The sequence below is a fragment of the Limulus polyphemus genome, unplaced genomic scaffold, assembly GCF_000517525.1.
Source record: "Limulus polyphemus unplaced genomic scaffold, Limulus_polyphemus-2.1.2 Scaffold1687, whole genome shotgun sequence".
In the NCBI taxonomy this organism is placed as follows: Eukaryota; Metazoa; Arthropoda; class Merostomata; order Xiphosura; family Limulidae; genus Limulus; species Limulus polyphemus.
Genome location: NW_013667297.1, coordinates 127,772 through 142,571, shown reverse-complemented (window position 1 = coordinate 142,571; position 14,800 = coordinate 127,772). Strand labels below are relative to the sequence as shown.

The window sequence follows — 14,800 nt, the reverse complement described above, 5'->3', positions numbered from 1 at the left end:
TTAGTTGTCAATACCATTTTCAAGGACAGATAGCATGAAGAACAATTAGTTGTCAATACCACATTCAAGGAGAAATAACATTAAGAACAATTAGTTGCCAATACCATTTTCAAGGACAAGTAACATTAAGAACAGTTAGTTGTCAATACCATTTTCAAGGACAGATAGCATGAAGAACAATTAGTTGTCAATACCACATTCAAGGAGAAATAACATTAAGAACAATTACTAACCAAAATAATAATTTTAGAACATATTAGCTATGAACTTTTGAGCATATGTATGAAACCTTGGATCAGGTCTACAAGGACTGTGAATAAGAGGGTTTATGGTATTCATTCCGTTGTCGCAAAAACACGTTTCGCCGTTTAGAGATGTGTGTACACTGTAAGAGTGACGGTTGAGTTATTCAGTTAGACAAGAATGCTCAAAGAGTTGGGAGTAGAGAATGTTGACTAACTAGCTGATTTCCTTCTAGTCTATCAACAAAAAATTAGGGGGCAACTATGGGCAGATAGCACTTGTGTAGCTTAGCCCGAGAAATTTAAACCAGTACAAAAATATGAAACCACTACCATTTAATATGGACACTTTACTTATCATAGATTCTTATTTTTTTTCACTTTTCACATAATTTTGTTTTCGTAAAAGAATATACTATACATGTATAGCTATAGTTATTTTTGATTAGTCTAGATGCATGCTTAAGTACTTAAATTCTTTTAACCACTCGGTTAAAGGAACTCGTAAGTAATTAACTTTCAGGTATTTTGCTCAAAAGCGTTTCGTTTCTATTTTCCTAGTAATTTCCTTAGTTTGTTCTCATATTTACTAGGAATACAACCTGCCACTTACACAAGAAATGCAAAAGGAGGAAGAGTGTCTACTGCTAACCAGCTACTGTTGACGCACTGCATAAAATACCAGAATACCTGAAGTTGTTAACCACAAACACTAGAAAAACAAACAACATGCGTCACGTGAATTGTGGTGAAACACGGCAAATACTCCATGGAGAATATGTCAACCAAACTTACAAGAGTTTTTGAAATTAATCATAGGATATTGCACTATAAATTGTAGAGAAGGTTTGTTACCTATTTATGGATGTATTCGGGCAATATTTGTAAACACATCTGTTAAGCTGAACAGAGAGTTAGGGACATACGAGAGCCCTTGTTTAAAACAAAAAACACACTATCATTTCTCAAACAACAACAACCGACTTCTCATATCTTGGAAACTATGTGTATGTAAATCCATATGATAAAAACTGCCCGAACAAACCAAGTTGTGTTTAGAGATTAAGCTGTGAGTAGTTATAAAGATAATTCGTCGCTACATTCATAAAAATAAATAAGATGACGATAATGATCTACTAATTTTACGTAGATAACTCAAGTAAACAAGTAGTAAAGTTAAGTTATCCATGTGCAAACAATTATATACCTCTTGAGTGATACTAGCATGGAAACATAATGTGTGGTTCATGAAACATAATGTATAGTTTATGGAAACATAACGTATAGCTCACTCGGGTCTATATCTCTCGATTAATGCTAGCCCTGAAACATAATGTGTAGTTCACTCAGGTTTACATCTCTCGATTAATGTTAGCCTGGAAACATAATGTATAGGTCACACAAGTGTACATCTCACGATTAATGCTAGCCTGGAAACACAGTGTATAACTCACTCAAGTCTACATCTCTCGATTAATGCTAGCCTGGAAACATAATGTGTAGTTCACTCAAGTCTACATCTCTCGATTAATTCTAGTCTGGAAACATAATGTATAGCTTTCCCAAATCTATATCTCTCGATTAATGCTAGCCTGGAAACACGGTGTATAGTTCACTCAGGTGTATATCTCTCGATGAATGCTAGCCTGAAAACACAACGTACCCAAGTAATATCTTGCAATGTACAACATTGCAAGAGGCTTGTGGGTCTGTATTATTGAAGTACATGATGACCATTTAGTTTTCTAAACACTTACACATAATTTTTCCAGATGGTTTAATTTCCAAATAAGTTTAAAATTGTTCTTGATATGCTTTACATAATGGACAAACGACGTGTTTGAAACCGCTTAATGAAATTTCAGCTTAATTACACAGTTCCTTCTTGCCAGAGTTTTCATACAGACTTCTTGAGTGTACCGATATCTATGCATAGTAACTTTATGCGTCCAAGCTTATCTTAAGCAAGTATTCAGAGTGAACTAAACCGACAACCCTCAGAACATGGAATCATAAGTCGCACCCATCATTAATAAGTACAACATGGAGGAAACATAGATCCAGTATCAGCTTATAATGAAATGACGAGAACTTATGAGTAAAAGTAAAACAGAGTGTAATAATATGTCATTAACACTACATCTGCTGTATCCAGTGGCGATGCGGCCTTTGGTATAATACCAGGGCTCATTAGAGCTGGAATACGACAGACAAAGTAATGGATTTTTTTTTCAATGTACTTTTATTCCAGTTCTAAAGTCTAAACTGGCTGGCCAGCAGATGGTTGTCCCTTTTCTTCGGCCAGGAGAAGTATCCAATTATAGGAGACTGTAGAGGTGATTGAACAACAACAACTGTTATAGTGTGAACTGGATTAAGTTGGTGAACTGTACTGTTTATCAATAAACAACAACTGTTTCGGTGTGAGCTGGATTAAGTTGGTGAAGTGTAATTATTTCATGAACAACAACTGTTTCGGTGTGAACTAGATAAAGTTGGTGTGGCGTAATTATTTCATGAACAACAACTGTTTCGGTGTGAACTAGATTAAGTTGGTGAGGCGTAATTATTTCACGAACAACAACTGTTTCGCTGTGAACTAGATTAAGTTGGTGAATTAAAATTTTTATCAATTTACTTAAATCATTAAACTTCAGAATAAAGTTTTAGGATTTTTATTAACAACAAATTATATAATTCTTTATAAACGTTCAATAGTTTGTTATTAATATTACTTATTCTGCTTCAATATGTTTCCATTATTCAGAGGAATTGGCGAACCAATAGGCTAATCTCGATGATCTCCGGAGCAGGTCAAATGAACACAACGTCAATGAAAGAGACTGCGTCAATGATTATAAAACAACCATCAGTGAAAGTAAAGAAGAATGTAATATTCTATTCAGTTTTACTTAGCAAGGATAATTGGCTTTATATTGGTGATCACGAAACAAACAAATTAATGCACTTTTTTAATTGAGTCACTGGATTCGTTGTATTTAAGTGGCCAATTGTTCTATTTTTATCTCCGTGTATCATCTTTTTTAGCCTTTTACGTCACAAAAGAGGTTTTGGGAGTTTCGAATGTCACATTTTCTTTTAAGTGGCCTAAGTACCAATTTTATCTTCAAATTTGAACTACAAGATATAAAGATATACGTTCTATGACCAGCTAGGAATTGCAGTTTAACCCAAAGTCTGATCGGTGGTTAGTTTGTTTTTATCAGTTTCATTTTCAAGTACATCACCTTATGACGGTAAGTATAAAAATATTATTTCAATTTTAAACTGGTTCTTTGTGTCAAAATACGGCTCGCACGTCCAAGTAGCAGTAAAAAAAAAGTACTTGTTTTTATATTCATTGCTTTTTATGCCACAAATACTGAAGCAGTACGTGAGATTTGCCCAACAGTTATTGCTTCAATTCAAAATTGATAGAAATATTTGTTCATAGATCAGTTCACACTACCACTATTTCAAGATATTCAAGCTGTATTTTGAAGGACTAGGTTGTGAAATTACAGCCCGATAATAGAGAAACACGAATGTTTTTTTTTTACAGGTATTTGATTTAGATAAGATAAATAATTTTACGAGCGGATTTTGTTTTTCTAAATAATCGAACTGTTCTGATATTGTTTCTTTCTTTTCCACCAGAGCATTGCTCTCTTGCTTTTTACGAGTTACATCTTTTATAGTAAAAATAACATTTCTTTAAACAGGTTTTGTTTGTAGTTGAGCACGAAGCTACATAATGGGTTATCTGTGCTGTGCCCAACATGGGTATCCAAACCCGATTTCTTGCTGCTGTGCCACTGTGGTTTTTTTTAAAACAGGTACGACGTTTCGATTGCTGGTACTCTGGTTTGTTTTGTTATGAATTTCGCGCAAAGCTACATGAGGGCTATCTGCACTAGCTGTCCCTAATTTAGCAGTGTAAGACTAGAGGGAAGGCAGCTAGTCATCACCACCCACCGCCAACTCTTGGGCTACTCGTTTACCAACGAATAGTGGGATTGACCGTAACATTATAACGCCCAGACGGCTAAAAGGGCGAGCATGTTTGCTGGTACGATCGTTCTCAAGTACACAAGTTTTAAGAATAAGGAATCAACGTTTAACAGCATAACAATGCATTTAAATTAGAGAATCGATAGTGGTTACATCTGCATATGCAAATCAATTCCTGTGAATTGACAGATTATCTGTTTATAGTTAAACAGAAAAAATAAAAAACATGGATGAATTTGAATACGTGGAAGATGTGCGAAAGATTGGGATAAGATTAGGAAAATAACGGTTCATGTTTTAGTATGGCGATATTCTGTACAGAAAAACTGTGGTTGTTTTTGTTCATATGTTCATGGACTTGGGAAGGTTTTTTTATGTTCTTTTAACCTGGTGTTAAAGCTACGTCCTGTTTCACCTATGTAACAGACTGGGAAATTGTTACATTGTACATTGTGTTTCCTGGCGTTACATAATGTTCTTAACGTGTTTAATTTTCATTGCAGGGGTGAAAATGAATCTGGTCGCCATGTTAAGGTTATATTTACGTGTTATTATTTTCCAGATTTCTGTTAGAGGTATGCCAATGTTTTATATATACGGGACAGTGTCCGTGATTAGCTTTCCTTCCATTTCTGGAGTGTTTTTTTGGGTTTGTTTGTTAAATGTATCTGTGTTTTTAATATTCGTTAATAGTGTGCGTAACTGCTGTGATAGGGAATTAGCTTATGTTTGTAAAGCATTGAGGTAAGTGTGTAAATTCTTCATTGATGTTTTCTATGATGGATAGAGTGTATGCTAAATTTGGGAGGCTTTTTTAGTGTGCCTAGTTTGTATTAAATACATGATTGGAAATTTAGTTATGTAATTTCTGATGTATGCGTTTTTTCTATGAATTCTAATGGTGATGTTAACATTTAAAAATTTATTGTGTAGTTATTTTCATTTTCAACTGTAAGTTGTTTATGTGTTGAAGGAATTTTGAAGATGAATAATAATGCTTGGAGACGGCTTGAATGGGCAATGAAGAAAAACTTTAATATAAGTTTAACATAACAGCAAATGTACAACGTTTCGACAAGCTTTTGTCATCATCAGGTACAAGTAGTTTAAACTGACACAGATATATTTATACAGTATAGAACAAAGAGGTCACATGACCAGATATTGTTGCACGACTTAGAAGAGATATCTTGGCACCCCAGGGTGTTGGTTTAGAGTAGGGTTGTTTTGTTCAATTAAGATGGATTCCTTGATTTTTTGTTTGTTTATGTTTGGTTCTTTGTTTAAAACTTCTGTGTTTTTAATACATATACTATGGTTCTTTGAGTTGCAATGGTGGAAAACATGGGACGGTTTTTTATTGTGTTCTGTGTCTTAGTCTCAAAGTGGGTTCCTCGTCATCGAATTTGAAGATGAACAATGTTTACTAGAACATTGTTATTTTCTGCTTATATCGATCTGTTTTGTGATTATTTTCATCTTAAAACTACGAGGTTAGTTTTTTGTCAAATATTTATTGAAAATTATGACGTGTTATTAATTTTTCTTCACTGAAACAGTTTCAGTGAAACTATGTTTTTTTACGAGTTTTGTCTTAGAACGTTGAAATATCAATGCATATTTTATACAGTATGTTTTTACTGGCATTAGGATTTTAACATTATGGCCTATATAATGTCGCTTTTTATTCAAAATGAGTTGTCATAAATATTTATAATATTATCATTCACGAGTATACGAGAAGACAGGCTTTTACATTCAGAAATTCATAATGGACATTGATTCGAATGTATTCAGATGAACACTGTCTTTTAAGAAATCGAACAGATTTTTGTTATTTTATAATGACAAGAGGCGTAATAGCATGTTATTCCAAGCAAGAAAAACATTCCATTTCAGGCCCGTACGCAGAATGTTCGAAAGGGGGGTTCTAATTTGTGAGATCAAAACCCAACACATATTGTTCGAAACACAATCAGCATGCAAAGCACGGTAATGCTACGGTGGTCTGAGGGCACAACTCCACCAGAAAATATGTAAAAAAAATAAGTGCTATGAGATTAAATCTGGAAGCAATTTTGCATGAAATTTAGCTTAAACAATTGCATGCACAAACGTCCAATAAAAGATCAAAAATCACCATTCTGTTGTAACAGTGCATGGGGAGTTAGACTTAAATTAACATAGATATGTTGGTTTTATTAGAGTAAGGTACTATACCATATACATGCATAGTAGTTATTAGTTGTTAATTTATTTTACTAAATACCATAAGTAGCTGCGCTATAACTATATAAGCATAATTGTTTTACATCACAAAAATATGGGGTTCAGCCAACCCCCCTCGAACCCCTAGCGTGCATTTTATTGCAAAAATATGCTCATCCTAACGTTAACATTTATATTTTTATCGTGTGTTATTATAAGCAGACTTTAAGACTTATATAACGCAACTTTTTAGACACGTGATCCTAATCGTGGTGTGAAACTATTAAAATAATCCTGTCACACGTTTCACTATTTTCTGACGTCGTATACATACAACAACGTTGTAGACAGCCAATGTGTTACCCCAACCATGGTAAACATTATCATTATAGCTTCATCAATATAGAACTTTAATTATTTTACTTAGCCATTCCATAACACGAATATGTAGTTTAATTATCTGCTTGTCTCGCTTGAAACCAAAGTTATATGGACGTTCTGCTTTTGTGTCAGTCAATAATTAACTTTCTATGTAAACGTTTCTGAATGCGTGAAATAACCAGCCTAAATTATTCGTTTGGTTCGAAATGCACGTATGAGCACAATCCAGACTAGTTAAGATCCACGTAAATCATAAATATAATTTTTTTTAATTAACGTAATATTAGAAACGTTATGGAAAATGAGTTTTGTTGTTACTTATAAAGAAGTCGTAAATAACTTAGTTTGGTTAGATTTCATAGAATGTTGCCTTTTGATGGTTGTGTTATCTTACTGTAAGACAATTTAAGCGAACAATTACGCCTAAGCCATTCAAGTGACCATCCGAACAGGTCTGATCAACTTTATCGCCTCTCTCTCTCTCTCTTTTTCGCTTTTTAAATTCACAGTTATATGTCCGTTTTGGCTTTTTTTCATTATTAAATGGGCTAAAATAGAATGATCTGTTAATGATCGGTTTTTGAAAGCTTATCGTAACACGAGATAACATGATAAATTCGGGCGAATAATTAAATATATGGCAAGAAATGGCTTATTGGAATTAACTCGGGTAAGTATTTTTTGAAACATGGAGTTATCTCAGGCACGTCATGGAATAGGTTAGTAAATACATCTAAGCTGTAAAAGGTTTTATTGTGAATTACGTTGGTGTTAGACATAATAGTGTTATTGTTGTTTTTTTTAGTGCAGAGTTACACAATGGGGTATCTGCGCTATGTCCAACGTGGGAAATATAACCCTGGACTTTAACGTTGCAAGTCCGTAAACTTACCGCTTACTCGCCGGGGGAATACTAGCTAAATGTTTGTTGTTAAGCATAAAGCTAAATAAGGCGTGTCCGCACTGTACCTACCGAGGGGAATCGAACCTCGAATTTTAGCGTTTTAAATCCGTAAACTTATCGCTAACCCACCGGATGATATTATTATCAATCTTGTGTGTAACAGATTAGGTTAGTTTAGTCTGAACGACTCTTCATTGGAATGTTAAAGATTATACTCGTTTTTAATCATCAGAATTACAGCGCTAATTGTCATTGAAAATGTTACTTCAAATTCATATTTTAATCATGATTTACTGTTATTTTAGTATAACGATTAAAGTATAGAGGAATTATTATTTTACATTATAAATTAGCTCCTTACGCCTTACGCATTAGCGTTAACGTTCTACGAGTTCTAAGTTACATATAATTGCAGAACAGAACGGTGCTGTACAATATCAACATTTTACACCTAACTTCTTTCTGTCGGTTTCAGTGTTTCTTTTGTGGAAAGCTGAAACAAATTTATACGCGAAGAAACTAATAATTTTAAAAAGTAGCATATACTTCAAAGTTTCTTCCATCCCTTCATTATCTATAATAAACGTAAAGACCAACGATTTTGTTTGATTCCTCAATCTGATGTAAGACAGTTTTCGTTGGCTGTTTCACGTCAATAACGAGCAGTTTGGATCAGTCCTGTCATCTTTCGCTATGTGTCAAAATGTTACCAACGATTCTGAAAGTTTTATAAGCAAGCAACATTAAAAATAATTTCCTAGAATAGTCGCGAGATTTTTGACGTCAAGGCTCATAAGTTTTGATTAACTTCAGTTAGTGATAAATTGAGTTTGACACGTGACTGTAAAACCCGCGTCTGAATTATACCATGTAATGGATTACGTCAGAGCAGTTACTGAGTGGATGAAAAATATTTTTGCTACGATATCAGAGATTACAAGACGTCTAAAAGACGGGAGGAAAACGATTGCTAATACCTGATATTGACAAGCAATTATTTTAAATAAAGCTCTAATATCTGTTTAAAGAGTTGGATTGGTTATTGAGGCCTTATATTGAGGCCGCTATTATATATATATTGTTTCTAGAATTTACAAGAACATTTTAATTGTATTTCAAAACTTTTCAAGCTAACGATGGTATTCATATAAATATCAAATAATAATGTATCTTGAGTTAAGAAAATGTGATGTCAGTAAAAATCTTAGTTAATTTAAGTTGGAACTATAGAATTTTAAAAGCTATACATTTTATAAAAGGGTGGGTTGATGGGTAAAATTTTAGTGTAAATAAAAGATGAGTTATGGAGAAAGGAGACCTCACTGTGGTTTTCATACGGCCTGTCAGTATTAGTAGAGGTTTGTACCAAAGCCATTAGAGCAATACAAGTAAATGTTTGCGTGTCAGAATTAGTAGAAGTCTGTGCAAAATCAGTAGAGTTATGTGTCAGTACGAGTAAATGTTTGTGTGTCAGAATTAGTAGAGGTCTGTGCAAAATCAGTAGAGTTATGTGTCAGTACGAGTAAAGCTGTGTATTAAGACAAGTAGTGTGTGTGTGTCAGTGCTTATTAAAGTTTGTACCAGTAGTGGTAATGGAATGCTAGCAGTAGTTTGTCGAAAAATAAAACATGAAAAAATTAATTTGCCAAATAATCAAGTTTTACAATACAAATATTTAAATGTAGTCACTGTCTTATCGAAACTGAAAATTGTTTGAAGATGCGTGAAACTCTTACGACTTATTATTTTTTTTTTGAAAGTATAACAAATGGTGTTGTTCACGAACACTGTGACTTACAAACGCCATGACAAGGTAAAGCTCTAAATACAATTAGGGAGCATGAAAAGTGATTATCGGGTCTATACATGAACTTGTCCAAAGTGCTATTCTGACATAATGTGACTCAGGAAAAGTCTTTTGTGGTCACTTAACTTAGGCTTACAGAAGATAAAAAAGATTTAGGAGCAATTAAGAAAGTCTTTTATTACTATATCCAAGAGCATTTTTTATACGAAATATTTAAGTACGTTGCGAATGTCCCAAATATTGCAGGGTTAGGCTTAAACTGATCAATATCTTTGAGTATTTAAACCAATAACCTTATTGATTAAAAACAACATAAAAACAGTCATTGGCCTAAGTAGGTTATTTATGTAAATCCTAATGTTTTTGTTGTTGAATATTTTTAGAGATAAAAAATTTAGCAGAAGAACTTTTAGTTCACTAATGATTTCTTTTGATGCTCGAAACAAGATTTTGTGACACGTTTCATTGATATTAAGAGTATATAAACATTTCAAAACCTATAAGTGGAGGCTCAGAAAATCTGTATTCGTAAACAGTTAAGTCTTTTAAGCATTCTTTTATCTGCAACATTTCATTTTTCATTCTAAGAGTACTTAAATATACTTAACCTTTTTTATTTATGTTTAACTAATTTCTGGTGATAAAAATAAGCCTTTTATTTGCTCCAGCTAGCTGTGCCTCTAGCATATTTCTAAAAATGGGGCACGTACCTTCTAGAATGTTCTAATGCTGTGGCTATTATACTGATGTCCAAATCAAATAACATTCCATACATCTAATTTAGCAGTGTAAGACTAGGGTGAAGGCAGCTAGTCATCACCACCCACCGCCAACTTTTGGGCTACTCTTTTACCAACGAATAGTAGGATTGACCGTCACATTATAACGCCCCCACGGCTGAAAGGGCGAGCATGTTTGGTGTGAGGGGGATTCGAATCCGCGACCCACAGATTGCGAGTCGAGCGCCCTAACCATCTGGCCATGCCGAGCCCCATAATGTGCTTATAGATAAAACAAGCAAACTATAATTTGATTATTTGCAAGAGAAAGATAACATTATTTCATAATTATTAAAAAGCGCTTTAAATGTCTTTAGTTATGGTGACTTTTTTATTAGTTTTGTTATCATATTAAAAGTCACAAAGTTCTATTTATTAGTCGTTCAATCCAATATGAAGTTAAAAAATATTTCTGGTGAATTCGAAATCACACATGTTTTTAAAGTGTGATGTCAATGAGTGGTCAAATTCCATTTTATCTGCCCCTAGTGGCACAACGGTAAGTCAGAAGGCTTATAATGCTAAAAACCGGGTTTCGTTACCCGTGATGGGCACAGACAGCCCATTGTGTCGCTCTGTGCTTGATAACAAACAAACCATCATATCTGAATATTTTAAGTTTTCAGATATAGGTTAGTCAAGTTCTATGTATATTATTACAAAACAAATCATGTTGGAAAACTAACCTTTTAAGGTGTTTATTTTGTGTGGCACATGGGGAAACTAGACTTTTAATTTTGCCATGTTTTAGGACAAAAGTACAGAAATAGTTAAACCTATTATGCATGTGCATATATATATAAAACCATTGAGAGGCAAATAAAAGCATAAGAATCATACAATACTAATGTCAGCATATTTCTCTTACCTGACTTAATAGCTGTAAACATTCTGTATAGTTGGTCCAATTTCCCCACAGCCAATCACCATTTTTGTCACAAATCCTATAGGCACGCGCTGAAAAAGCAACAAGCTTCATGTTGTAAAAAAAGTTTCACAACAGACAGCAATAGCAATCAGCTTTTTCCTAACAATAAAATAATTTCAAAATAATTAAACAAGAATGAAATCCAAAAAAAAGACAATTGGAGATACACGGAACATAAAAAAGTATGAATACACAACATATTCTCCCAATATTTAGTGAAATTATAATAAGATATTGGTTGAAGAACTACTTTTAAGGGTAGTTGCTAAAAGTGTTTCATTCCTCTAGTGCACAAATCAACAACTTAAACCAATAAATTTTGTGCTTTATAAAATGCAAACACGAACAGGATTTGGAACCAATATTTGTGTGAGGGGGGGGGGCATGAAATCTGACTTAACTAATCATTGTGGATATCGTGTATACTATATGTTACAAAAAAGTACGGTTTCTGCTTCCTCTTGCCCCCACCCCTCCTGTAATCTTGCCTATAAATGTGACCATATTGGCTACAGGCTTGTTTAAAACAATGCAGGAAGAAAGCATTTGTTTTATGGTTCATATTGTTTTAGATGTGTTATTCTCATTATTCCTGTCAATACAATTCTCGTAGTTTAAACAAATCATTATTATTTATTGTTAACATTCGATCTCTTCCTCAACTGGAGGCGAAGTAGTGCTTTAGGTGGCAAGGAACAAGAAATTATAGTAATCGTTTCTTGGAGGTGTTATGTACATACACCCTTGGAAATTACAAAGGCCGCTGTATCCAGATATGCAATCCATATGATGGTAACTTATTTTAGCCGGGAGTAATGAGGGTTTTGGAGTGGCCGCACCTTCTTATCAACAACCGTCACTGACATGAATTGGTTATCTCTTTTTTGATATTTTAAAATCCAATTATGCGACCTTTCTTCATTGTCTGTTTGAGGTAGCCGCAGACCTTGATCTTCTGACCTGTTGGAAGGCTACTACTACTACTACTACTACTACTACTACTACTTTTCTTATCAGCCCCAAACCAGTTTTTGAATGTCGCCACAGCATCTTTGGACTAGATAAGTGGATTTGTCTCAACAAGGGCTGTCAAAACTTCCATCGTGATCGCTTAAATAGCAGCTGCACAGGCTGCAAGTCGAGCACCTCTGAAACTTGCACGTGCAGGCAATCGAGGGAATACTGTGGAGAATGATGATGACATATCAAAGAGTAGCAAAGTTTCAGTCACGGTCAGCGGGGCTTGGAGCTAGTTGCTGAAAAAGCTCTGTTGGGCTATGGTTTAAAAAAATAGATGTAACGACTGGCGAAGAAGAAGTAGGTTCACGTAACAGGCCAGTCAGTTTCTATATGGTGAGTAGAATGGCCACACCATCAACAGAAACACCAGAGTTAATGACAGTACTTCTGGTTGTATTAGACGGTACGACTGGCGAAGAAGTAGGTTCACGTAACTGACTGGCCTGTTTCTATATGGTGAGTAGAATGGCCACACCATCAACAGAAACACCAGAGTTAATGACAGTACTTCTGGTTGTATTAGGCGGTAGTTATGTCTTAACTTAAAATCTCTTACAGCTCAAGTTTACTCATAATTGGAATGACATCTCCATCTTCTAAAATACTCTAGTTTTAAAACAGGTTTTTGCCAACAATTTGCAGAACACGTGCATTTGTATAAAAAAAAAACTTTAATATGTTTCTTTAAAGGAAAATACAAAATAAAGTTTGACAATATTTGACAACGACTTTTTCAATTCTCGATTGCTCTTCATATGAAAAAAATGTTAAAATATATTTTTGGTAACAATTAATGTTTCATATTTTTAGTACCTTATTTGAATTTCAGTGAAAAGGACAGGCAGATACAAGATGTACACAATATTCAATATATCACCAACAATTCACTGATTCTTAAACTAGAAAGCATGCTCACCTTCTCCTACGACATTGAGATCAATAGGTAGGGCATGCTGATCGAAGATTTCAGAGCAATTTCTAGAAACAACTTGATCAGCTAATGTTGCAGGCCAACAATAAAAATCATCCCAGATTGTTGGACAGGAGGGTTCTAAAGAAGAAAATATACAACTTGATCAGCTAATGTTGCAGGCCAACAATAAAAATCATCCCAGATTGTCGGACAGGAGGGTTCTAAAGAATAAAATATACAACTTGATCAGCTAATGTTGCAGGCCAACAATAAAAATCATCCCAGATTGTCGGACAGGAGGGTTCTAAAGAAGAAGAAAATATATTTAAAATTTGATAAAAAGACAGATGGATTGATAAATAGATATATTTATTCTTTAACGTGACTCAATGTTTGTGGAATAAATGGTGTAACTGAGTCATTGTAGTCCAGAAGAGAGAGAATTAAGACAGAATAAATTGAGCCCCTTGATATATATCCTCACACTATAAAGCGTGGACAAAATATCAGCAAACTTGCCTGTTAGTTTACCTTTTAAGAGTGTTAATACTTTAATAATCAGTAGAATAAATATGTATATATATATTTCAAAATATACAAACCTGTAATATCAGAAACAAAATAAATGTTTTAGGACTTACCGAAGGTATGACTTTTGTCACAATTACTTAATATAATTTAATATACAAACGTTTGAAATTTCTATATCTATTGTTATGAACGTATACTGAAACATATGGAATATATGATGTTCACAAGTAAGTTATTGTAATATATTAACATCTAATTATCAAATTAACACCTCTGTTTTTTAACTGGTAGATACATGTAATGTTATCTGATCAAAACATTTTATATGTACAAAAAACTATAGCTTACAATAAAGGGGTCAGCCATATAAAGAGTGATGTAAAAAACAGACAATCTATATAAATGGACACACCGTATAAAGATTAAATGTAAAACTGGGTAAGTTAAACAAGAAAAAAATGAAAAATATCTGGTCCTCTTTTTTGTGTTGCAGGTGGAACAAGCAGCGACCTGGATATAGAAAATGGGACCAAGATTGCCCAGTTTCTTTACGTTATTATATGTGTTACAGTTTTCAACAATCTCCAGTTCAGACTAATATCCATCTGTTTGCTTGCCTATTAATTTTAGTTTTGTGCCAGTCCTCCTTTGCCTTCTATTAGATCGACAAGAAATTAATGTTGCTTTTTTAGATGAAAAAACCCGAACAATTTATATATCAAAACATTAATTTATTAAATGAAATAGTCATCGTTCTTATCGATGATACTTTGCCATCTTACAATCAGGTTGTTAATGCCCTGCTTAAAGATATCATTTGGCTTTGAAGCAAAAAACATGTCGATGTCCTCTTACATATTAAGATGCTGTTGCAGCGAATGAAAATTATGGTAATCTGATAGTGCCATATCTGGAGAATATGGTGGTTGGGGGAGAACTTACCAACCCAACTTCATAATCTTCTGTTGCGTCAAACGTGCCACATATGGACGTGCATTGTCGTGGAGAAGAAGAACACCTTTTCGATTGATGAGTGAAGGGTGTTACTGATGAAGGGCTTGATTTAAACGTTCCAG

General features: G+C 33.9%; 1 protein-coding gene across 1 annotated transcript in view; it reads right to left on the bottom strand.

The window, feature by feature from the left end:
• LOC106464558 (corticotropin-releasing factor receptor 1-like) overlaps window positions 1-14,800 on the bottom strand; it is a 69,532-nt gene that overhangs the window by 24,092 nt on the left and 30,640 nt on the right. The window contains exons 2-3 of the mRNA XM_022392291.1: window positions 13,197-13,331; window positions 11,201-11,289 (exon numbers count right to left, since the gene is read on the bottom strand). Coding sequence (XP_022247999.1) covers window positions 11,201-11,222 — 22 coding nt within the window. The 5' untranslated portion in view covers window positions 11,223-11,289; window positions 13,197-13,331. The remainder of the gene's footprint in view (window positions 1-11,200; window positions 11,290-13,196; window positions 13,332-14,800) is intronic.